Genomic DNA, 24,946 nt, shown 5'->3' with positions numbered 1-24,946 from the left:
AGGAGAAATGTAATATCACTCAAATTCGTAAATGGCGCTAATGGATACAATGATTGACAGTGTCCATGAGATCATATTTTGAAGCTATATATTGTTTGTAAACAAACCCATTGTTTACTAACAATGGAGGAAAACAACTTTATATGGTTGTTATTATATCCTTTGGCCGCCTTTCCTCCCAGTTCTCTGCTGCCGTTGACTGGAACGAATGGCAGAAATTACTGAAGCTGGAGACTCATATCTCCCTCACTAACTTTAAGCATCAGCTGTCAGAGTAGCTTACCTATCACTGTACCTGTACACAGCCCATCTGTAAATAGCACACCAAACTACCTCATCCCCATATTGTTATTTATCCTCTTGCTCCTTTTGCACCCCCGTATCTCTACTTGCACATCATCATCTGCACATCTATCACTCCAGTGTTAATGCTAAATTGTAATTGTTTCGCCTCTATGGCCTATTTATTGCCTTACCTCCCTACTCTTCTACATTTGCACAAACTGTATATAGATTTTTCTATTGTGTTATTGACTGTACGTTTGTTTATGTGTAACTCTGTGTTGTTGTTTTTGTCGCACTGCTTTGCTTTATCTTGGCCACAGTTGTAAATGAGAACTTGTTCTTAACTGGCCTACCTGGTTAAATAAAGTTTTTTACATTTTTATATGGTAATACAGTGGTTGTTATTATATGGTAATACAGTAGTTGTTATTATATGGTAATACAGTGGTTGTTATTATATGGTAATACAGTAGTTGTTATTATATGGTAATGCAGTAGTTATTACACGGGAATGCAGTATTTATTATATGGTAAAGCTGTCGTTATTATACGGTAATGCAGCAGTTATTATATGGTAATGCAGCAGGTGTTAGTATACGGCAATGCAGTAGTTATTACATGGTAATGCAGTAGCTATTACATGGTAATGCAGTAGCTATTACATGGTAATGCATCAGTTATTATATGGTAATGCAGTAGTCGTTATTATACGGTAATGCAGTAGTTATTATATGGCAATGCAGTAGTTATTGTATGGTAATGTAGCAGTAGTTATTATATGGTAATGCAGTAGTTGTTATTATATGGTAATGTAGTAGTTGTTATACGGTAATGCAGTAGTTAGTATACGGTAATGCAGTAGGTATTATATGGTAATGCAGTAGTTATTGTATGGTAATGCAGCAGTAGTTATTATATGGGAATAAATCAGTTGTTATTATATGGTAATGTAGTAGTTATTATACGGTAATGCAGTAGTTATTATACGGTAATGCAGTAGTTATTATATGGTGATACAGTCGTTATTGTATGGTAATGCAGTAGTTATTGTATGGCAATGTAGTAGTTGTTATTATATGGTAATGCAGTAGTTATTATATGGTAATGCAGTAGTTATTCTATGGTAATGCAGCAGTAGTTATTATATGGTAATACAGTAGTTGTTATTATACGGTAATGCAGTAGTTGTTATTATACGGTAATACAGTAGTTGTTATTCTATGGTAATGCAGCAGTAGTTATTATATGGGAATAAAGCAGTTGTTATTATATGGTAATACAGTAGTTGTTATTATATGGTAATACAGTAGTTGTTATTATATGGTAATACAGTAGTTGTTATTATATGGGAATACAGTGGTTGTTATTATATGGTAGTACAGTAGTTGTTATTAAATGGTAGTACAGTTGTACTAAACTAATAAGTACCAGTCAAAAGTTTGGACTCACCTACTCATTCAAAGGTTTGTCTTTATTTTGACTATTTTCTACATTGTAGAATAATAGTGAAGACATCACAACTATGTAATAACACAAATGGAATTATGTAGTAACCAAAACAGTGTTACGAAAATCAAAATATATGTTATATTTGAGATTCTTCAAAGTAGCCACCCTTCGCCTTGATGACAGCTTTGCACACTCTTGGCATTCTCTCAAACAGCTTCACCTGGAATGCTTTTCCAACAGTCTTGAAGGAGTTCTCACATATACTGAGCACTTGTTGGCTGCTTTTCCTTCACTCTGATGTCCAACTCATCCCAAACCATCTCATTTGGGTTGTGGTCAGGTGATTGTAGATGCCAGGTCATCTGATGACGCACTCCATCACTCTCCTGCTTGGTAGAATAGGCCTTACACATCCTGGAGGTGTGTTGGGTCATTGTCCTGCTGAAAACAAATGACTAAGCATGAACCAGATGAAATAGCGTATTGATGCAGAATGCTGTGGTAGCCATGCAGGTTAAGTGTGCCTTGAATTCTAAGTAAATCACTGACAGTGTCACCAGCAAAGCACCCCCACACCATTACACCTCCTCCTCCATGCTTCACGGTGGGAACCACACATGTGGAGATCATCCATTCACCTACTCTACGTCTCACAAAGACGTGGTTGGAACCAAAACTCTGAAATTTAGACTCATCAGACCAAAGGACAGATTTCCACAAGTCTAATGTCCATTGCTTGTGTTTCTTGGCCCAAGCAAGTCTTTTGTTCTTATTGTGTCCTTTAGTAGTGGTTTCTTTGCAGCAATTTGACCATGAAGGCCTGATTCACGCAGTCTCCTCTGAACAGTTGATGTTGAGATGTGAACTCTGTGAAGCATTTATTTGGGCTGCAATTTCTGAGTCTGGTAACGCTAATGAACTTATCCTCTGCAGCAGAGGTAACTCTGGATCTTCCTTTCCACTGGCGGTCCTCATGAGAGCCAGTTTCATCATAGCGCTTGATGGTTTTTGCGACTGCACTTGAAGAAACATTTAAAGTTCTTTAAATTTTCCGTATTGACTGACCTTCATGTCTTAAAGTAATGATGGACTGATATTTCTCTGAGCTGTTCTTGCCATAATATGAACTTGGTATTTTACCAAATAGGGCGTCTGTATACAAACCCTACCTTGTCACAACAAACGCATTAAGAAGGAAAGAAATTCCACAAATTAACTTTCAAGAAGGCACATCTGTTCATTGAAATTCCTTCCAGGTGACTACCTCATGAAGCTGGTTGAGAGAATGCCAAGAGTGTGCAAAGCTGTCATCAAGGCAAAGGGTGGCTACTTTGAAAAATCTCAAATATAAACTATATATAATAGAATTAACATCAAATATCCCAAAATGTACCTTGTCTAAAGGGAGTGGTATAGGTTTTTATCTTGAGAATAGCTTGTCTAATGGTTGTTTTATTGTCTTATGCTGTTCTGTTGTAAGAGGGAGATTAGACTTCAGCTGTGAGGCCACTGAGACCTGTAATCGCTGTGCCATTGTAGCGAGGCCACTGAGACTAAGACTGGCTTTGAAACTGATCTCCCTCTGTTGTGTCTCGTAATGTGTGTGTGTGTGTGTGTGTGTGTGTGTGTGTGTGTGTGTGTGTGTGTGTGACTATGTAACCGGAGATGCAGTTTTTCGGTGTCTGACCGTTTGACCTCTGTTGTTGATGCTAAACTGAGAAATAACAAAAATCAGAGAGGACAAAAGTGGAGGAAGAAAACGAACTGAGAAGGAAGAGGTTGCGACAGAAACTTGGTGACGTTTGTGATTTTAGCCAAATCGTCTGGTTTTTAAAAAGTCCCAAATAAATGGAAAAACAGAGAGCAGCCATCTAGTTCTGTGTATCTAGGATTAGAAAAGTAGCTGTCTGTTTTATTCTGAAAGCTTTGTGGCTACACCCATCTATCGCTGACTCCCGTTCTACAGTCTCTTTAACTGGCTACGCACACACGTACACACACACTGGACTCTCCGAGTCTGAGGAAATCAGAACGGACTTAACCCTTTGTGTGCTGTAGACAGCCAAGCAAATACATTACAGTGATTTTCCAGCGATTATCTGATTACTGTAAGAACTCAGCTAGACTAAGGCTCAGTCCGAAATGAAACCCTATGCCCTACATAGTGCACTACTTTAACTAGGGACCATAGTGCTCTAGTACAAATTCGTGCACTATATAGGGAATAGGGTGCCATTTGGGACTCATACTTAACCTCTCAGGGACAAACCAAACCACACAGCCGTGGTCTAGCTCAATGACCACTATTCAGACACTCAATCCCAAAGTTATAATCACACTCTCAAACTTACACCCTGACACAATAGACATTGGGTATGGACTTTGTTTTGTTCCAAACGTGGTTTTGGTCACGGAATGTTAACCACGGCCACAAACAGTAGAACTCAAAGCAGCATCATCACACTTAAAATCCCTAAACTGATCCTCTGACCCCTCCTCTTTTTCCTGTCTTCCCTCTGCCGGTCTCCCCTCTGTCTGTCTCTTTCTCCCTCTCCCCCCCTCTCTCTCCCTCTCTCCGTCCCCCCCTCTCTCTTTCTCTCTCCCTCCCTCTCCCTCCACCCCCTCCCTCCACCCCCTCTCTCTCTCCCCCCCTCTCTCTCTCTCTCTCTCTCCCTCCCCCTCTCTCTCTCTCTCCCTCCCCCCCTCTCTCTCTCTCCCTCTCTCCCTCCCCCTCTCTCTCGTTCTCCCTCCCCCTCCCTCTCTCTCTCCCTCCCCTCTCTCTCTCTCTCTCCCTCCCCCCCTCTCTCTCTCTCTCTCTCTCCCTCCCCCTCTCTCTCTCTCTCTCCCTCCCCCTCTCTCTCTCTCTCTCCTCCCTCCCCCTCTCTCTCTCTCTCTCCCTCCCCCTCTCTCTCTCTCTCTCTCCCTCCCCCTCTCTCTCGCTCTCCCTCCCCCTCTCTCTCTCCCTCCCCCTCTCTCTCTCTCTCTCTCTCCTCCCCCCTCTCTCCCTCTCTCTCTCTCTCTCCCTCCCCCTCTCTCTCTCTCCCTCCCCCTCTCTCCCTCTCTCTCTCTCTCTCCCTCTCTCTCTCTCTTACTCAGCATGTGTCTGTCCATGCGGGGGCCTGTTCCCTGGCAGGACAAGGGGAAAAAATACCTTCCCATATGATATAAACACAGTGGGCCCAGCAGTGTATGTGTGTGTGTCACCTGAGACGACGGCTGGGCTGCACCATAGCAAAAGGGAACAGCTGCCTTCCAACCATTGGTCACGAGTGTGTGTGTGTCTCCTGTGTCACACACATTCTCAGATCCTTCACTAACCATCTATTAACAGACACACAACACAACACAGCGTGCTGACTTACAGTACAAGTACACTCTCAACCTCCCTAGCATCTCACAGTCAATTTTGCCTAACATCTTTAGACCTACAGAGCAGCACTATCCCTGACGATTCATTCATAACAAATAATACAGTGATTCAAAATAAACATTCAATTCAATACTGTTACTCATCACTTTCTCTCTCAGCTGATTTGACTCAAACCAAATTCTGCTCTGCTCCTCTCTTGTGTTAGAGAATGTGTGTTCTCTCTCTCTCACGCTCTCTCCTGTCTCTCTCTCCTCTTTCTATATCTCTCCCCCATCTCCCTCCCTCCCTCCCTCCCTCCCTCCCTCCCTCCCTCCCTCCCTCTTTCTCTGAGGGAATGTCCTTGGCCCATCTGACTTGCATCCTCCCTCTGAGCTGTCCGTCAACTCCCGGCGCCGGGCCTCTCCCCTGCCAGGCAGCCAATCAGAGCAGGAGGTGTAAATGATGTCAGATAGCGAATGGTCTGAGAGGCGGGGCCTCCCTCCAGGTGATCCATTATAAAGACACCTCTTATTATTATTATTAAGTGTTGGAGGGGCCACTGTAGGAGAGGCCCTTAATGAAAGTGGAGCAGGGAGAGAGAGAGCAGTGTGTCTGTGTGAGCGCGAGAGCTGAATATTCAGCAGCTGCTACCAGACTTGCTGACTCCTCGCGTTCATGCTCTGAATATAACGTATGATATACGGCTTACACACCAACACGCCTCTGATGCGCTCTGAGAGGGTATGCGTGTACGTGTGCCCGTGCTTGCGTGCGTGTGTGTTTACAGTATCTACTAGGAGTTTTGTAACTGAGCCACTGGATCCTCTTTCCCAGTATCTTGCTGGTGTACTGTAAGACACTGTAAAGAAAATGGGGGGGGGGGGGGGGGGGGATTCAGGAGAATATAATGCAAGTATGCAGGAGTTTACCGGGGAGATTTAGGAGAGAATGTGGAAAACGGAGAGAACTGCAAGCGTTTGGAGGAGACTGTGGTAGATGAAACACCGTGGCAGTGCATAGCAGACAGACTTGCTTCCCAAATGGCACCCTTTCCCCCCCTAGTGCACTACTTTAATCAGGGCCCTAGTGCACTATAAAGAGATCGGAGGGAATAGGGTGCCATTTTGGATGCAGGGAGACTTTATAGGAATGTAGACGGAACAGAGGGACTCTAGAAGCGTGTTAGGGTTCTGAGAACTGATAGGAAACAGATTGTTGTTTTTCCCCCTCAGATCTCTGGTGGTTGTGTCTCGGGTCACGACTCTGAGGAGAGGGTTGAGGCCTGCTTTGATGATGAATATGGATCAGGTGCTCTAAATGTCAGCTCCCAGTACTTCTTCTTCTCTGCTCTCATCCTTCTCTCTCCTCTCTCATCCTTATTTCTTTCTTTCTATTTCTTTCTCTCTCTTTCTCTCTTTCTTTCTTTCTTCAATTCCCTGTCATCTATGCAGTATCCATGGATCAGGCCTTCTCCTCTCCTCCATCCATCTCTTCTCTCTCTTCTCATCTCATGTCCTCTCATCCCCCATATCCCCTGGATGAAGCCCTCTCCCTGAGCTCCACATCTAATCATGGCACCATCATTTCTCACTCTAATTCTTTTGGCAGGGCCTGTCAAACAGCATACGCTAGAGGACACTGTGACTTTGAGATGCTGCTAATGACACAAGGATATTTTCCCCTCGCTCTTTGGTGATTAGAGAGAGAGATAGAGAGGGAGGCAGAGATATGGGTGGGAGAGGCAGAGCGAGATGATAGGAGCAAGGCCGAATTACCGAACAGGCACACAGGTCTACGTCCCCCAGGGCCTCCGATCTCCAAGGGCCCCCCCAAAAAAAAAATATTATTAAATTTTTTGGGTCCCCTGGAGGTCAGGGCCCCCCAGATTACATACAGTACCAGTCAAATGTTTGTACACACCCACTCATTTAAGAGTTTTTATTTTTACTATTTTCTACATTGTAGAATAATAGTGAATACATCAAAACTATGAAATAACACATATGGAATCATGTAGTAACAAAAAAGTGTTAAACAAATCTAAATATATTTGATATTTGATATTCTTCAAAGTAGCCACCCTTTGCTTTGATGACACTGTTGGCATTCTCTCAACCAGCTTCATGAGGTATTCACCTGGAATGCATTTCAATTAACCGGTGTGCCTTCTTAAAAGTTAATTTGTGGAATTTCTTTCCTTCTTAATGCGTTTGAGCCAATCAGTTGTGTTGTGACAAGGTATGGGTGGTATATAGAAGATGGCCCTATTTGGTAAAGGACCAAGTCCATATTATGGTAAGAACAGCTCAAATAAGCAAAGAAAAATGACAGTCCATCATTACTTTAAGGCATGAAGGTCAGTCAATGTGGACATTTTCAATAACTTTTAAAGTTTCTTTGAGTGCAGTCGCAAAAACCATCAAGCGCTATGATGAAACTGTCTCTCATGATGATCGCCACAGGAAAGGAAGACCCAGAGTTACCTCTGCTGCAGAGGATAAGTTCATTAGAGTTGCCCGACACAGAGTTCAAGAAACGGACACATCTCAACATCAACTGTTCAGAGGAGACTGTGTGAATCAGGCCTTCATGGTCAAATTGCTGCAAAGAAACCACTACTAAAGGACACCAATAAGAAGAAGCGACTTGATTGGGCCAAGAAACATGAGCAATGGACATTAGACCGGTGGAAATCTGTCCTTTAGCCTGATAAGTCCAAATTTGAGATGTTTGGTTCCAACCGCCGTGTCTTTGTGAGACGCAGAGTAGGTGAACGGATGATCTCCGCATGTGTGGTTCCTACCGTGAAGCATGGAGGAGGAGGTGTGATGGTGCGGGGGTGCTTTGCTGGTGACACTGTCAATAATTTATTTAGAATTCAAAGGACTATCGTTTGTTTATCAACAGGATAATGACCCAACACACCTCCAGGATGTGTAAGGGCTATTTGACCAAGAAGGAGAGTGATGGAGTGCTGCATCAGATGACTTGGCCTCCACAATCACCTGACCACAACCCAATTGAGATGGTTTGGGATGAGTTGAACAACAGAGTGAAGGAAAAGCAGCCAACAAGTGCTCAGTATATGTGAGAACTCCTTCAAGACTGTTGGAAAAGCATTCCAGGAGAAGCTGGTTGGGAGAATGCCAAGAGTGTGCAAAGCTGTCATCAAGGCAAAGGGTGGCTACTTTGAAGAATCACAAATATAAAATGTATTTTGATTTGTTTAACACTTTTTTGGTTACTACATTCCATATGTGTTTTTTTCATAGTTTGATGTCTTCACTATTTTTCTGCGTAGTAAAAACTAAGAAAAACCCTTGAATGAGTATGTGTGTCCAGACTTTTGACTGGTACTGTATGATAGTAAAATGTGTAGTATTGCAGGAAATTAGCTTGAGAAGGCCAATATTTTCTCTCAGCCTCATTGCAAAATGTGAACAATAGCATGAGGGGGGGCGTAGGTACGGTTGATGAGCCGACGATAATCACAAAAGAGAGATGAAGGAGAAGGAGTGCGAGAAAGAAAGGTTGGTTAACTGCAAAACTCTTTTTCTAGCCTTCTTTATGTGGTAAAGCACGTTGTGATTCTCATCCACTTTCTCAACCAAACTTGCTGGGGAGCAGAGGAAGCCAAAAGTGGGCGGGTCTCTGTAACAGCCATTTCAGTGGTTGTTGCCATGACATTAAGTGTCGTGGACAAATTGTTGGCTAGTGGCTGAGGGCCCGTGCTGTTGTTTGTTACAGATAAGTGGAGGAGCCAGACGAGAGAGAGGTGGAGAGGCCTACAGCATACTGTGTATTAAATGCAGAGCACACTACTCTGTGCAGGCCCAGCCAACCACTACTCTGTGCAGGCCCAGGCAACCACTACTCTGTGCAGGCCCAGCCAACCACTACTCTGTGCAGGCCCAGCCAACCACTACTCTGTGCAGGCCCAGACAACCACTACTCTGTGCAGGCCCAGCCAACCACTACTCTGTGCAGGCCCAGCCAACCACTACTCTGTGCAGGCCCAGCCAACCACTACTCTGTGCAGGCCCAGCCAACCACTACTCTGTGCAGGACCAGCCAACCACTACTCTGTGCAGGCCCAGCCAACCACTACTCTGTGCAGGCCCAGCCAACCACTACTCTGTGCAGGCCCAGCCAACCACTACTCTGTGCAGGCCCAGACAACCACTACTCTGTGCAGGCCCAGCCAACCACTACACTGTGCAGGCCCAGACAACCACTACTCTGTGCAGGCCCAGCCAACCACTACTCTGTGCAGGCCCAGACAACCACTACTCTGTGCAGGCCCAGACAACCACTACTCTGTGCAGGCCCAGACAACCACTACTCTGTGCAGGCCCAGCCAACCACTACTCTGTGCAGGACCAGCCAACTTTCCCACTTTAAAGCTTTCAAACACACATAAAACCCATCCAGTTCACTCTGTCTGTCTGCGCCCACCTCTTTTAGAGTAAAACCAATGAATCTTCAATCTAGTCTCCTGTTTTAATTTGTGCAATGGCTCCTTTGCATATAGGCTATACCTTCTGAGCTGGCCATATATCAAACATACACTGACACTTGATCACACACTTGTGTAAAGAACACAGAGTGCCAGGAGGGAGCTGCAGGAGCTGTCAAAACAGAAGAAGTGTGTGTGTGTGTGTGTGTGTGTGTGTGTGTGTGTGTGTGTGTGTGTGTGTGTGTGTGTGTGTGTGTGTGTGTGTGTGTGTGTGTGTGTGTGTGTGTGTGTGTGTGTGTGTGTGTGTGTGTGTTGTATGGTGCGTCACAGAGAGTCTGAAATATAGAAGTTAAAGGGCCTTCGGGCTTTAAAAAAAAAAATGTTAAGCCTGACCTGAGGCGAGTGCACAGCGCTCAACGTTAGACTTAGAGTCATAGTCAGTCTGCTCTGCTGTCTGTGTGTGTACTCCCCTAAGGGGGCTGGAGGCTGCACATTCACCAGTCACCTTCACTGCACTACACTGACCTCAGATCAGCCAGAAGAGTTAGGGTTGTTTGCGTAGAAGTCTAGTGAGTTCAGGGAGAGAGGGAGTGATGACTGTAGAATCATAGTGAAGGCTGCCTTTCTGTGTGATGTGTCATATTATGGTGATTGACAGAAGGCTTAGTAGCGTGTCGTAGGCTTCTCATTTATTTCCACTGTTACTGCTGACAGCTAATCATTTGTTTGATACGTGTCTGTGACTACTTCTGATTCGCACTTCAATTAATTACATTCTGTATGGCATGATAATAAAACAGCATGTTGTTTTTTCAAGTGCTGGTCATGTGTTTGATTGTGTGTCTTTTGATACTGTAAAAACTAGGTCTCTCTATGGTCTCTGTGTGTGTGTGTGTGTGTGTGTGTGTGTGTGTGTGTGTGTGTGTGTGTGTGTGTGTGTGTGTGTGTGTGTGTGTGTGTGTGTGTGTGTGTGTGTGTAATCCTGTGCAGCTCTTAGGAGGATAACACAATGAACCCTGACCTCTGTCTAATAAACTCCCTAGGCTCTGTAGCAGGGCGAGAGGCAACAGAGACACACACACACACACACACACACACACACACACATATACACCAACACACACTGTACTATCCTGTCCCATTGGTTAACTGGCCTCACATGTTTGCCCTGTGGAGCCCTGCTAGTTGTTGTCAAGGGACCACAGGAATGGAAACTGAAACTGATTTCATCGACTCAAGCAGCTAGAGAAAACCACAACCTTTTGTACACCAATGTTGCGCACATATAGGGGGTTATTGTTTACTCACCCTCCCTCTCTCTCTCTATCACAGGGCCCATAGGGCTCTGGTCAATAGTAGTGCACTATAGTAAAAGGGTGCCATTTGGGATTAACATTATGAGATTTTGTATTCATTCTTTTCTCCCTTCAGTGGCCAATTCACTGCAGGCTTTGAAAGGACTGTAAGGTCTCTGGTTGATAATGTATTCTCAATTAGAGACAATTAACCATGTGAACCTGACTGACCTGTGCACAGTTTTGTCACCCCCTTAATAGAGTGTCTCGCTGAGGATTTCATTAACCTCTTCACCCCTGTAAACATTTGGTCCTCGTGCCACTCATTATAGAGAAGAGGTGTGGGTTGTAAGAGAGGCGAAGGGTTAAATACACAGTTCAAACTCACAGACAAACACACTTACTGACACACTTAGCCAACGCTGCTGTCCCATGTTATAGAGACACTAAACCACTGGGCACCTGTATTTGTACACGGTATTTAAATACTGTATCCCTGACATAGCTCATTCTATCATTTCCTACTGTTGTACATTGGATTTTAGTTACACTGTTTATACACACCACATATGTCTTTATATACTGCATTCTTGACATAGCTCACTCTAGTATATCTACTGCTGTACATATCATTCTTAGTATATCTACTGCTGTACATATCATTCTTAGTATATCTACTGCTGTACATATCATTCTTAGTATATCTACTGCTGTACATATCATTCTTAGTATATCTACTGCTGTACATATCATTCTTAGTATATCTACTGCTGTACATATCATTCTTAGTATATCTACTGCTGTACATATCATTCTTAGTCTATCTACTGCTGTACATATCATTCTTAGTCTATCTACTGCTGTACATATCATTCTTAGTATATCTACTGCTGTATTCTTATCATTCTTAGTATATCTAGTATGCTGTACATATCATTCTTAGTATATCTACTGCTGTACATATCATTCTTAGTCTATCTACTGTTGTACATATCATTCTTAGTCTATCTACTGCTGTACATATCATTCTTAGTATATCTGGTGTAAATTCATCCGGTGTACATGCATAGAGATTGCATTTGGATTACCGTTACAGGGCTGTTGGAGTTGTTAATTAGATTCGTTCCAATGATACTTGATTTCTTTATTTGATTACTTTTTTAGAGGTTGTATTATTTGTGTACTTGTTTGCCATTTTACTGCATTGTCAGGATGTAGTAACATAAGCATTTCGCCGCACCCGCCATAACATCTGCTAAACTCTGTATGCGACCAACACACTTTGATTTGATTTTGAAATATGATTCCACCGTCTGCAAATTTCCCACCCAACCAATGTTTGCTGCTTTACGATTGTATTGTTGACTTGGCACTCGTCTTGCTTTGAGAGGAGCCATCTTGTGCGGTAAGATGGACATCGGTGACCTCGTCAAGAGGTTTGAACATTGATGTGTGTGAGAATAGAGGCGCCGGTGGTTCACTGGGGGGAATCCATCAGACTCAGGAAAAAAAGTGGGTGTGAAGGTCACGAAGGTCGTAGGGTCGTGTACAAAATATTTTAATTAAACATGTACAGACACACACACACACACACACACACACACACACACACACACACACACACACACACACACACAAGCATGCAAAACACACACACACACACACACACGCTGTCAGTCTGTCAAGCCTCTAGTAGGAAGTACCCCTCCCTTCAACGATCAAGTCTGAACATGAGCAAGAACTCTCGTTGTCCTTTAACAGTCAGTCATTAGGGGGTTGTATAAATGTTGTATAAAAGTTTGTTTAGAGCTCAAAGTGCGTCAAGGAGAGATTTCTGAAAACTCTAGGGTATGAATACACGGCTCCGCGCTGCGCCTCGCTACGGCTCGCACACACACTCATAACACAGGCCCTAACTGGAAGGAGTTTGTTGTCATAGCAACAGTAAAATTAGATGACTTTACTGTCAGCCGTAATGTGTCATGGCCCTGCCTCGCCTGGTGCCTTGCCTGCCGTCATGGCAACGTAACAAGAAAACGCTCCCTGTGTGTTCCGTTGTTCCCTTCTCCTCGACGACCGACGCCTCGACGACGTCCAACTGGGAACCATGTCACACCAATAACCTTCCCTATCACCTCGCTGCCACCCACACCTTGACGAGCCTGTCACCGCCATATATCTCAACCCCTCGCTTACCTTTCTTTGTTCATCCCCTTTCTATTTTCGAGGCTTTTCAAGTGTAGGAATATCTATTGTCGAGCTTCGGAGGAGATTTCAATTTGTTACGGTCAACGTGAGTACTGGTGCAACATGGCTCCATCAGGTAGCTGCTGTTGATATCCCGGGGATATCGTCAGTTAAGGAGGAACTATAGATAACAGATATCTACAGACTGGAAGCTAGATGACAGATGAAGCTGCTCTAGGCTACTGTTTGGTTGTCGTATAAGCACATATATGACTGCCATGGTCCATGCAGCCTACAGACATTTATGGAGGAAGAAAAGGTCCAATCAAATCAAACTTTATTGGTCGCGAACACGTCTGCGGATGTCATCACAGGTGCAGTAAAATGTGTGTGTTTCTAGCTGCAACTGTGCAGTAATACTGCAGCTAGCTGTACAAAAACAATACACACAATCCAGAAATGAAGAAATGAAGAAATGTCGGGAGCGAATCCAAATAGCAACCCAACGATCAGATACATCTGCCTATCTGAAAGCCGCTTGGAATCGAAAGCCGGTTTAGGCTGTTCGGCGGCCATATGCACAGCACACATACAATGTATGATTAACAGGCTCCGAGACAGTTTCTATCTACAAGCCTTCTGACTGGACTGACTACCAGACTCCTATTCTCCTGCTCAATTTATACCCCCCCAATACATGTGTAAATATTGGACTATAAACGTGCCTTCCTGTATTATACTGATGCTAAAATGTCTCATCTATTCTACTGAGACATTTACTTTGTTTGTATTCTTTTTTTTATTTTTTACTATTTAGTATTGTATGTTGCGTTGCCGAGAAGGAACCTGCAAGAAAGCATTTCGTTGGACGATGTATACCATGCGTTTCCCCTACACACGACTAATAAAGCTTGATACTTCAAACTACTCTACAGAATAGAGTCTATAGTCCAATGCGTATTTTTATGAGGGCAAGAGAAAACATATCGACAGATGTCAAAACCGTAGGCTAGTGCTTGGTGGCCGTAATCATACATTGTCTACCGTACAACCTACTATTCCCTTCATAGTGGGCCCATTGGGCCCTGGTCAAAAGTAGTGCACTATATAGGAAATAGGGTGCCATTTGAGATGCAGGGCTGTTGTTCTGTGGTGAAAGCGGCTCAGAGGGGGCCGGGAGCCATGGCAACGTGACAGCTGTCATAGCTAGGGGGGAAAGGGGATGGATGTTGACAGCTGTCCGTCAATCAGCCAGAAAGAAGAGTCAGATCGGGGGATGATTTCCTTGGCTCATAGCATGATCACACAGGGTGAGCTGGCTACTACATATCTCCTGCTGGGATTAATCTTATCCTAGTGTGTGTGTGTGTGTGTGTGTGTGTGTGTGTGTGTGTGTGTGTGTGTGTGTGTGTGTGTGTGTGTGTGTGTGTGTGTGTGTGTGTGTGTGTGTGTGTGTGTGTGTGTGTGTGTGTGTGTGTGTGTGTGTGTGTATGTGTGTGTTCATTTCCATCTTGCGATCATCTTACCAACAGATGACGCTACCTAACACAGGATATAAGCATTTACTATGCAGTCAATTTAGCTACTGTTCTAGCAATTCATCTGCAGTTAACTAATGCATTCTAAAGCTTATCTTATCTCCAATGGTTGGTGTGATTGTTACAGCAACCATTTCTGAGGATCCCATCAAAACTGTCTCAAAACCCACTGTAGAAGCATCAGAGTTGCAGACATGACTTGATTCATAGTAACCCAGTCTTGTGCTCTTCTCCCCTCCCCCATCCAGGAGAGAGTCCAGGGCTGGATGGGACCCACCATGCCGCCCAGTAAGAAGGCCCAGAGCCCCAGCAGCGGTTTGGGAGCCACCCGGGGTCTGAGTCCCCTCTACAGGGAGGCGGAGGCAGCCGACCTGTCCCTGTCTCTGTCGGCATCCTTCTCCAAGGCCGAGGACGAGGAGCTCACCAGCCTCTCCTGGCTCCACGAGAGCACAGACCTTCTCAACAGCTTCTCTCACTCGGGGCTCCGCTCCGTCTCCCCCCTGCAGGACCCCGACGGTCACCCTCTACCCCCCCACTCCCCCTCCTCCTCCTCCCCTTCCCCCGACCCATGTGATTCTTCCCAATACGACCTGGCCACGGGAGCCAATCGGAAGCCTCCGTACTCGTTCAGCTGTCTGATCTTCATGGCAATAGAGGACGCACCATCCAAGAGGCTGCCGGTGAAAGATATCTATGGTTGGATCCTAGAGCATTTCCCGTATTTCGCTAGCGCCCCTACTGGTTGGAAGAACTCGGTACGCCACAATCTGTCGCTTAATAAGTGTTTCAAGAAGGTGGACAAGGACAGGAGCCAGGTAAGGAGGAGGCTAGCAAAGACACACACACACGTACGCACACGCTCACACACACACACACACACACACACACACACACACACACACACACACACACACACACACACACACACACACAACACACACAGCTGCACCACACTCTCTCGCTCTCTTTCTCTCGCTCTCTCTCTTTCTCTTTGTTTGTTTGAGGTGCTTGGACGCATTTCAAATTCAGTTATCAGGAGAACAGCCATTTCAATCTCAGAGTCAAACATATCCAGTATTTTGTCTACACATGTACAAGGAATTGCTTTATCAATACTTCAATATCATCTCACTGAATTCCAACTAAAAAGCAGAAGTTTGGCGTTCTCTGGAGGGAACAGCCTTTCAGTTTTGATTTAAATCTTGATCTGGTTTCATCTAAAGGCTTAAATATTTCACTAATCATTCTCCTATTTCAGGAGCTGGTTACATATACTCTATATACTTATTAGGAAAATAATTCCCATAACCAATTAATACTAAAAGTTGTATTAACGTTCATGTCAAAATATATCAGGTATCATCTGGGTAAATGTAAGTAAATACTGGAAGAAAGGGTTATAACCCACAGTCACTGAGCTATTATTTACGTTTTAATGGCTTGGCTTTCTTCAGCCAGGTCACCCGTGATAAAAGTCATTATTCGACATCCATCCATGTCTGAGGATGATGTGACAACGCTTCCAAATTTGACGTTTGGGGCAACTTTGAAAGCTGGCGTTTGAGGAACATGGCTTGAACGTCCAATTCTGGCGTGAGGCTGTTCCAGAGCTGGTTGAATTGTTCTGCGGCAGAGGTCAGAACTAAGGGACGTGTTTCGGCGACAGCCGAGTGTTTGGAGAACAACAGACATCCACCCATATTTACAGATGACGTCACGTTGGAGTACTGCTGCTTTCTTTTTTCACAATCATTATTCACAATCATTATTGACATAAATTATTTACATACATTTCCTACTGTTTTCCACCAAAGATCCTGTTGCTCAAAGGCAGAAAACAAACAGAAGTTCTTCATTCAAGCCTCTACGGCTCTGTTTGTAAGACATAGAAATTCTTCTCTGTCACTTCCTCATTTAAGTGGCTGTACAACTTCTAAGCCCTGGAACCTCAGTTGGCACACATCATGTTTGACTGCATTAAAGTGTCTGGCTACAGGGGACAGTTCACTGTGATGCATTTCTTTCTTCGCCCTCATACGGGAAAGAAAATGTATGTCAGGGGTAGAATTTCCTGTAAAACAAAATTTGTGGTCTATTTACTCAAATGCCCCATGTGGCTATTATTATCTTGGGAAGTCTAAGAAAGAATTGAAAGTTCGTATTACAGAGCACAAGAGCAGAGCACCCCTGTAGCCAGACACCATGTGTCTTCTAATGAAGTTCATATGTGAGAATTGCCAGAACAATCCGAGATGCCAAAAATATATTATCGCTCCCTCTGGCGTATAATTACCCATACGGCTTATATTATGTACACTATACAGGCTTTAGCTTGTGCATTATATTCTTTGTGAAATGAACTTGTGAGCTCTAAACTACATTTGCCCAGCACATGAACCACAGCCTTTCCCTTGTGAGTGAATGTGATATGTGGAAGGACAAAATGTACAAACTGTATCGTGTGTGTGCGTGCGTGTGTGTGTGTGTGTGCGTGTGTGCGCGTGTGTGTGCGTGTCTGCCCTTAAGTTACTCTGTCATCTGGCCCCTTGACTACAACTGCATAGAGTTTTCCTTGTATACATATCTCCATAGTAACTAGGTTGCAGTTGACATAAAAGTATGCTGTTGCTGTGGCGACGGGGAAACTGATTTGGCTATACTGACTTTGAGTGTGTGTGCCCGCCCTTGGGTATGTACAAGAATGTGTGTGTGTGTGTGTGTGTGTGTGAGTGTGGGTGTGTGATGGCAAGGACAGAAAGGTGCAGTTGGCAGGGACATTTTTTTTCCTCTCACACAGACAGTTTAAGACAGCCAATTAGTTAACTCTTCAATTCTGTCAAATAACCGCTCAGCCCAAACTCACTACCAACTGTTACAGGAACAGAAAGTACATCGTTACATAAAGACGCATACCTCAGTATACACAAGAATATGTGCCTGCGTCTTAAAAACAGCTATTTTACCTGAGAAAAAGGCTGCTTTGTATGGAATCATAACGATGTCAAGTGTGTAATTTCAAGGAATGACTAACGTTACTATTGCATTCAGCTACTGTCTTTCTAAGGAGAAGCTGTTTTTCCAGTTTTTCTTTCCCTTTTAAATGCCTTTTCTCTGTCACAGGCTTTCCTCTGTCTGTTTATCTCTGAATTGAGCAGTACGGGTCGGGTAAGCATTTTTACATTGCATTATATTCCACATTAACATCAAGCTAGTGGGGAGGGAAAATCTTCCAATTGGATTGGGGTTTAGTATAGTGAACAGTCTTGGTTGGTCCACGGGCTAAGTCCTTGCTGGGTCCACGGGCTAAGTCCTTGCTGGGTCCACGGGCTAAGTCCTTGCTGGGTCCACGGGCTAAGTCCTTGCTAGGCCTTGGCTTGGAATAAAAAAGCATTTTTTTTGCAAATGCACCAAATTATATTTCCATTAATTTAGAGAGGTGGAGATTATTATGACAAGACACTTTGTTCCAGAGAGTGTGTTTCTGGGTCATATTCAGGCAGACGACAAGACTACTGACTGGGGTTAGCTTTGTGTGTGTGTGTGTGTGTGTGTGTGTGTGTGTGTGTGTGTGTGTGTGTGTGTGTGTGTGTGTGTGTGTGTGTGTGTGTGTGTGTATGCGCGTGTGTGTGCGCGTGTGTCTGTGCGAGACAGCCAGAGGGCTCAAGTCTCACGGTTTCCATGGTGTTGTTTACAAACAGGATTCCTCCATTGGTGAATGGGAAGCCTTAATGACAGGACACAGTGTTGTGCTCATAACACACACACACACGTCTTTATATTGGTTATGAAATCAAAGCTGAAAAGTGGGTTATGAAGAAACAGTTCTGTATGAGAAGCAGTTCAAAAAGAGCGATTTCGTCAATGCAATACTCTCAACGCTTTCCCAGGGTATTGGGATCAGACAGTTATCTAACCTAACCTTGCCTCTAGTGTATGAAACAACTTTGAACTAAATCTCTGTTTTCAATGTTGGCTAAAGTGGAAACAGACTGGTAACCAGGCTAACTCAAGATCCATAGCAACAGATTTCTGGTAAAAGGGGTGTTTCAGGGTCTTACACGGAACTCAAAAGGTTTCTACCTGGAACCTGGGTTTTCATAGGGCTCTCCTGCACTCTAAAAATGTGGGGTTCAACAAGGGTTCTTCTAAGATCCTCAAAGTTCTTCAAAGAACCTTAGAGTTCTTGGCACTGAACGTGGCCCCCAGTAGGTTCTTCCAAGAACCCAATAGGAGGTGGGGTGCATCGAGGAACCTCCTTAGTTGGTGGGGGTTCTTGCAGGAACCTAACTGCCCAACTGAAACATATAGGTGCAGGCACTTCACTGAAAAACGTAAAGATCGCTTCAATTTAAGGTAAGGTTTGTCCTTTGTATGATCTACATTTCTATTGTTTAATGATGATACCATCTATCGTTTCATATTTGTGCCAATCTTTCAAAAACAGAAAATGGACACAAGTCAATGGATATCAATCAACAAAGAGGTAAGAATATTTTGAAGCCTGGCTGTATTGAGTGCAGATGACTAAACTGCTCACCTTTGTGTCTGTGTCTGCAGGTATGAAGATGAGGAGGCATACAAAGGTATGTCAATAGGTGTTGGTATGTTATTATGCAGATCACATTTACCATATTCCTCTCTTACCTCTCCAATGAATATCCCATAGGCCTCTACATTATGGACATGGTATGTGTATGAAAACCATTATCAAAACCGTTGTTTTCATTCCCATTTCCCACAAAAAAACAAGGTGTGAATACTGTAGTGTGGATGTTTTATTAATCATCTGTATAATGACTATTCTTTGGGATTCACAGACTTCACCCTCCCTACACCTCTGATGAATATAACAGGAAACCTGTTTGATCACCATGCTCTGCTAAATCATTCTGGCTTTGGATACGGAGAACATCAACACGTTAACATCAACACGCCATTGGACTTGGGGCTCTGCTGGGAGTTTACCTCATATTTAGATTTCTTTATTCTGCTTTGCCACTAAAATCATAATAAACCCTGAGAACTAAAATACTGTGTTATTGTTGTTATTGTTATGCATATTAGTATTAATATTAATAATAGTAATAGGGGAGGGGAGGGGAGGGGGTAGTTCAAAATGAACCCCAAAAGGTTCTTTGAGGATCCATTAAAAGGGGTTCTTTAAAGAACTTATAGGGGTTCCCCCACAGTTTCAATTTAAGAACCCCTGAAGGACACTCCAGGAACCTCTGCTTTTTAGAGTGTATGGGGACAGCTGAAGAACCCTTTTAGGTTCTACATCCTTCTTTACTAAGAGTTTAGGGTTGGTCACAGCAGATGAAGAAAAACAGATCCTATGTTTTCAATGACTCTTCAATGTATTTGGAACAAAGAGTTCTCTAATATAACCTTGTCTGCCATTATACTATGATGCATCTTAGAACCATGGCAACACCCGGATCCCTGGTATGTGGTTGGTTGAAGAGGTATACAGTATTAGGGTCAGTAACAGCAGGACCATTTAACACCCCCCCTCCCACCCGTCTCTCTCTCCTCTCTGCCTTCTTTTCCTAGTGGGTCCCAGACTACAGAGTACAGTTTATGTAACAGAGGAAACAGATGTGTGGAGCATACAACTCCTCTGTTTCTCTCTGTCTTCCAGTCTGTCTTCCTGTCTGTCTGTCTGTCTGTCTGTCTCTCTCTTTCTCTCTCTTTCTCTCGTTGACAGACTGGGTTGGCCTGGACTAGAGGTCTGTTGTGGGACCGATTTTCATCATCCTGCTGCTTTTCGTACCACGCCCCCTCCTGCTGCTTTTCGCACCGTTCCCCCTCCTGCTGCTTTTCGTACCGCGCCCCCTCCTGCTGCTTTTCGTACCGCACCCCTCCTGCTGCTTTTCGTACCGCGCCCCCTCCTGCTGCTTTTCATACCGCGCCACCTCCTGCTGCTTTTCGTACCGCGCCACCTCCTGCCGCTTTTCGCACCGCGCCCCCTCCTGCTGCTTTTCGTACCGCGCCACCTCCTGCCGCTTTTCGTACCGCGCCACCTCCTGCCGCTTTTCGCACCGCGCCCCTCCTGCCGCTTTTCACCGCGCCCCCTCCTGCTGCCGTGCCGCTCCCCTCCTGCTGCTTTTCGTACCGCGCCACCTCCTGCTGCTTTTCGTACCGCGCCACCTCCTGCTGCTTTTCGTACCGCGCCCCCTCCTGCTGCTTTTCGTACCGCGCCACCTCCTGCTGCTTTTCGTACCGCGCCACCTCCTGCTGCTTTTCGTACCGCGCCCCCTCCTGCTGCTTTTCGTACCGCGCCCCCTCCTGCTGCTTCTCGTACCGCGCCCCCTCCTGCCGCTTTTCGTACCGCGCCCCCTCCTGCTGCTTTTCGTACCGCGCCACCTCCTGCTGCTTTTCGTACCGCGCCCCCTCCTGCTGCTTTTCGTACCGCGCCACCTCCTGCTGCTTTTCGTACCGCGCCACCTCCTGCTGCTTTTCGTACCGCGCCACCTCCTGCCGCTTTTCGTACCGCGCCCCCTCCTGCTGACTTCTTGTCTGACACCAACCCGCTCCCGCATGAAGTGGTCCCGAATCCGACTGCAGTCCCGTTATTGTAGGTGTAGCAGCCCAGGTCTCAGAGCCGTTTTGAGATCACACATATAGGCGTATTTGATCTTGCACGCCTCAAGAAAGAGAGGGAAGGTAGGCCACTGAACGTAAATCAGCAAGAATTAGGCTATTCGAGTTTGTGAATATTGCTAACAACAGGTGCTTTAACACGAGAACACGTACAAGACAGAAAGACGACCGTTCTCAATCATCTGCGGGGCTAAAACATATTTTCATTCCAAAATTGTCTGTCTGACCGCCCGCTCCTGACCGCAGCATGAAAAATGCTCTCAGCCTGGCCACAGGTCCCGTGGGATGCCCTCGGGAATGCAGCTCTTTAGCCTACACCACTCTGTGTGTACTCTTTACAATCAGTGTATTTCTGTCTTTTTCTGTTAATAGTGTCTATTAAGACATATGTTTCAAGGTTGAAGTTTTGTTCTAAACTGGGTGGTTTAAGCCCTGAATGCTGATTTGGCTGACAGCCGTGATATATCTGATCGTAAACCATGGGTATGACAAAACATTTGTTGTTACTGCTCTAATTACATTGGTAACCAGTTTATAATAGCAATAAGGCACCTCGGGGGTTTGTGGTATATTACCAATATACCACGGCTAAGGGCTGTGTCCAGGCACTCCAGGCAAGTGTTTAAATTGTGCAGTATTAGCAATAGTAAATACGATTCTGGTAGCAGCCGTTGTGATGTGTGTGTAGCGTGTGTGTGTGTGTTTGTGTGCAGAGAGTCGGTGCAGATGGTCAGTCCAGTTCAAGTGTTCAGCAGTCTGATTGCTTGTAGATAGAAACTGTCTCTGAGTCTATTGGGATCAGACGTCATGCTCCGATACCATCTGCCCAACGGTGAGGGAGTAAGCAGCTCGTGGCTGGAGCGTGTGGGGTCCTTGACAATGCTGTTGGCCTTCCTCTGCCACCGTTTCCAGTAGATATTCTAGATGGGTGGGAGCACAGTCCCAGTGATGTACTGAGCCTTCTTCAACCCCCGGCGGAGGGCCTTGTGGTTGTGGATGGAGCAATTGCCGTATCAGGCCGTGATGTGACTAGTCAGAATACTCTCCATGGTGCAGAAGTAGTACTTGGAGACGTGCCGTGCCGTGTTTCCTAAGCCGCCTTAGGAAGTAGAGACCGTGTTGCACCATTTTGACAAGAGTGGTGATGGTTTTGGTCCATGTCAAGTCATCGGTGATGTCTGTGTAACCAGCTCAGATATTTTTAGTTTCTTTCCCTAAGGGTTAAAGCTAGCATTGGGTTTCTATTTATCTGATCCTAGATCTGTTGTTAAGGTCAACTTCTACCTCCTGGAGCCATGTGACTTCAGGGTTTCCGGCAGCCTTCCCAGAACACTTTATAAACACAGATGGGCAGTGGCGTGGAACCAGGTTGGGTTGGGTCGTAGTGTCGGCACAGAACACTGAGCACACATGCAGCTGGTTCTTCTAGGAACAAGGATCTTTCCAAGACACCAAGTCAGGGGGGGAAAGAATAGTGGTCACCAGCCAACCCAAATTGAAATAGCCTAGGCACTGTTGTTTTTAGTTGAGCGACGTCAGAGAGAGATAAACACTCAATGTAAGCTAGTGGGACTCGTCTCTGCTGGTAAACGCAGCTATATATCCAGATACATCTCTCACTCATCCCCATTGCGAGTGCTGGCACGAAGGGCCATCTCCTCCACTGTAAACCAATCGTGAATAAATCAGTCACCGAAATTCTAGCCATTCCCTGTTAACAGCAGGGTTATTTCCATACCTCAGTGCTTCTGAAGTACATGTAGCCATGCTAAGAACATACACTACATGGCCAAAAGGATGTGGACAGCCCTTCAAATTAGGGGATTTGGTTATTTCAGCCAGTTATTTCATTGCTGACCGGTGTATAAAATCGAGCACACTGCCATGCAATCTCCATAGACAAACATTGGCAGTAGAATGGCCTTACTGAAGAGCTCAGTGACTTTGAATGTGGCACCGTCATAGGATGCCAGCTTTCCAACAAGTCAGTTTGTCAAATGTATGCCCTGTTAGAGCTTCCCTGGGCCAATGGTAAGTGCTGTTATTGTGAAGTGGAAACGTTTAAGAGCAACAACGGCTCAGCCATGAAGTGGTAGGCCACACAAGCTCACAGAACGGGACTGATGAAGCACGTAAAAATCGCCTGTCCTCGGTTGCAACACTTACTACCGAGTTCCAAGCTGCCTCTGGAAGCAACGTCTGCTCAAGAACTGGTTGTCGGGAGCTTCATGAAATGGGTTTCCATGGCCAAGCAGCTGCACACAGGCCTAAGATCACCACGCAAAATTCCAAGCGTCAGCTGGAGTGGTGTAAAGCTCACTGTCATTGGACTCTAGAGCAGTGGAAACGCGTTCTCTGAAGTGATGAATCACGCTTCACCATCTGTCAGTCTGATGGACAAATCTGGGTTTGATGGATACCAGGAGAACACTACATGCCTGAATGCATAGTCCCTACTGTAACGTTTGGTGGAGGAGGAATAATGGTCTGGGGCAGTTTTTCATGGTGCTGCCTAGGCCCCTTAGTTCCAGTGAAGGGGAATCTTAATTACTACAGCATACAATTACATTCTAGACGATTCTGTGCCTCCAACTTTGTGGCAAAAGTTTGGGGAAGGCCCTTTCCTGTTTCAGCATGACAATCCCCCCCGTGCACAAAGTGAGGTCCATACAGAAATGGTTTGTTGAGATTGGTGTGGAAGAATTTGACTGGCCTGCACAGAGCCTTGACCTCAACCCCGTTGAACACCTTTGGGATGAATTGGAACGCCAACTGCGAGCCAGGCCTAATCGCCCAACATCAGTGCTCGACCTCACTAATGCTCTTGTGGTTGAATTGAAGCAAGTCCCCGCAGCAATGTTCCAACATCTATTGGAAAGCCTTCCCAGAAGAGTGGAGGCTGTTACAGCAGCAAAGGGAGGACCAACACCATATTAATGCCCATGATTTTGGAATGAGATGTTCGACGAGGAGGTGTCCACATACTTTTGGCTTAGTGTAGCTGACACCAGTAACCAGTCCCTCCAGCCTCACTTGTCCTGGGTCTAAAGCCTAATTCCCTGCTACAGTGGCTGACACACACCTGCAGGAGAAACAGGCCTGGTGTTGCATCCCAAATTGAATCCTATTCCCTATATAGTGCACTACTTTTCACCAGGGCCCATAGGTCTAGTGCACTATGTAGGGTATAGGGAATAGAGTGCCATTTGAGACGCTGATCTGGTGTTGTGTGGGTGAATGAGGATAAACCAGTTCCACCTAATGGAGCTGTGCAAGAAACCTCCAGTGTGGTTTAGAGACTGGCACCAATGCATGTTCTGGGAGAGGAGTTGGAGGGGGTGAAGGGAGGAGAGGGAGAGGAGAGACAAGGGTGCAGCTGCAAAACACTTTTTTTGGGGGGGGGGATGTTACTGCATACTGTAGGTTGGACCTCATTAGCTTACAAAAAATAATAACTCCCATTAACAAGACTTGGGGTCACTTTCTTTGCCAACAACACTCCACCACCACTACACCTCTCAGGTTAGACGTTACTCTGGGACCCATGGCAGGATGTGCTGTGGGATCGGTTTACCCTCCCCAAATACTAACCATAGCCATGAGTTTTCAAAAACAAGAAACTGATCCCAGATCAAATGTTTAGTGGTAACGTTAATCCTAATCTGCCAACACTGACATAGTTCAGCACCTCCTCTCCACCCCCTGCTGTTGCCTGTTGCCTAGGCGAGTTCTGCGCTCTGATTGGCCCATCGAACCGAGGGCTGTGGAGCTCTGATTGGCCCAT

At 45.2% G+C, this 24,946-nt stretch overlaps 1 protein-coding gene across 1 annotated transcript in view; it reads left to right on the top strand.

Moving 5' to 3' along the window:
- ches1 (checkpoint suppressor 1) overlaps nt 1-24,946 on the top strand; it is a 49,853-nt gene that overhangs the window by 3,845 nt on the left and 21,062 nt on the right. Inside the window, exon 2 of the mRNA XM_065008841.1 lies at nt 14,808-15,374. Within this exon, the coding sequence (XP_064864913.1) occupies nt 14,826-15,374 (549 nt within the window). The 5' untranslated portion in view covers nt 14,808-14,825. The remainder of the gene's footprint in view (nt 1-14,807; nt 15,375-24,946) is intronic.

This window comes from Oncorhynchus nerka, linkage group LG24, assembly GCF_034236695.1.
Source record: "Oncorhynchus nerka isolate Pitt River linkage group LG24, Oner_Uvic_2.0, whole genome shotgun sequence".
Taxonomy (NCBI): Eukaryota; Metazoa; Chordata; class Actinopteri; order Salmoniformes; family Salmonidae; genus Oncorhynchus; species Oncorhynchus nerka.
This window is presented reverse-complemented; position numbering and strand designations above follow the sequence as displayed.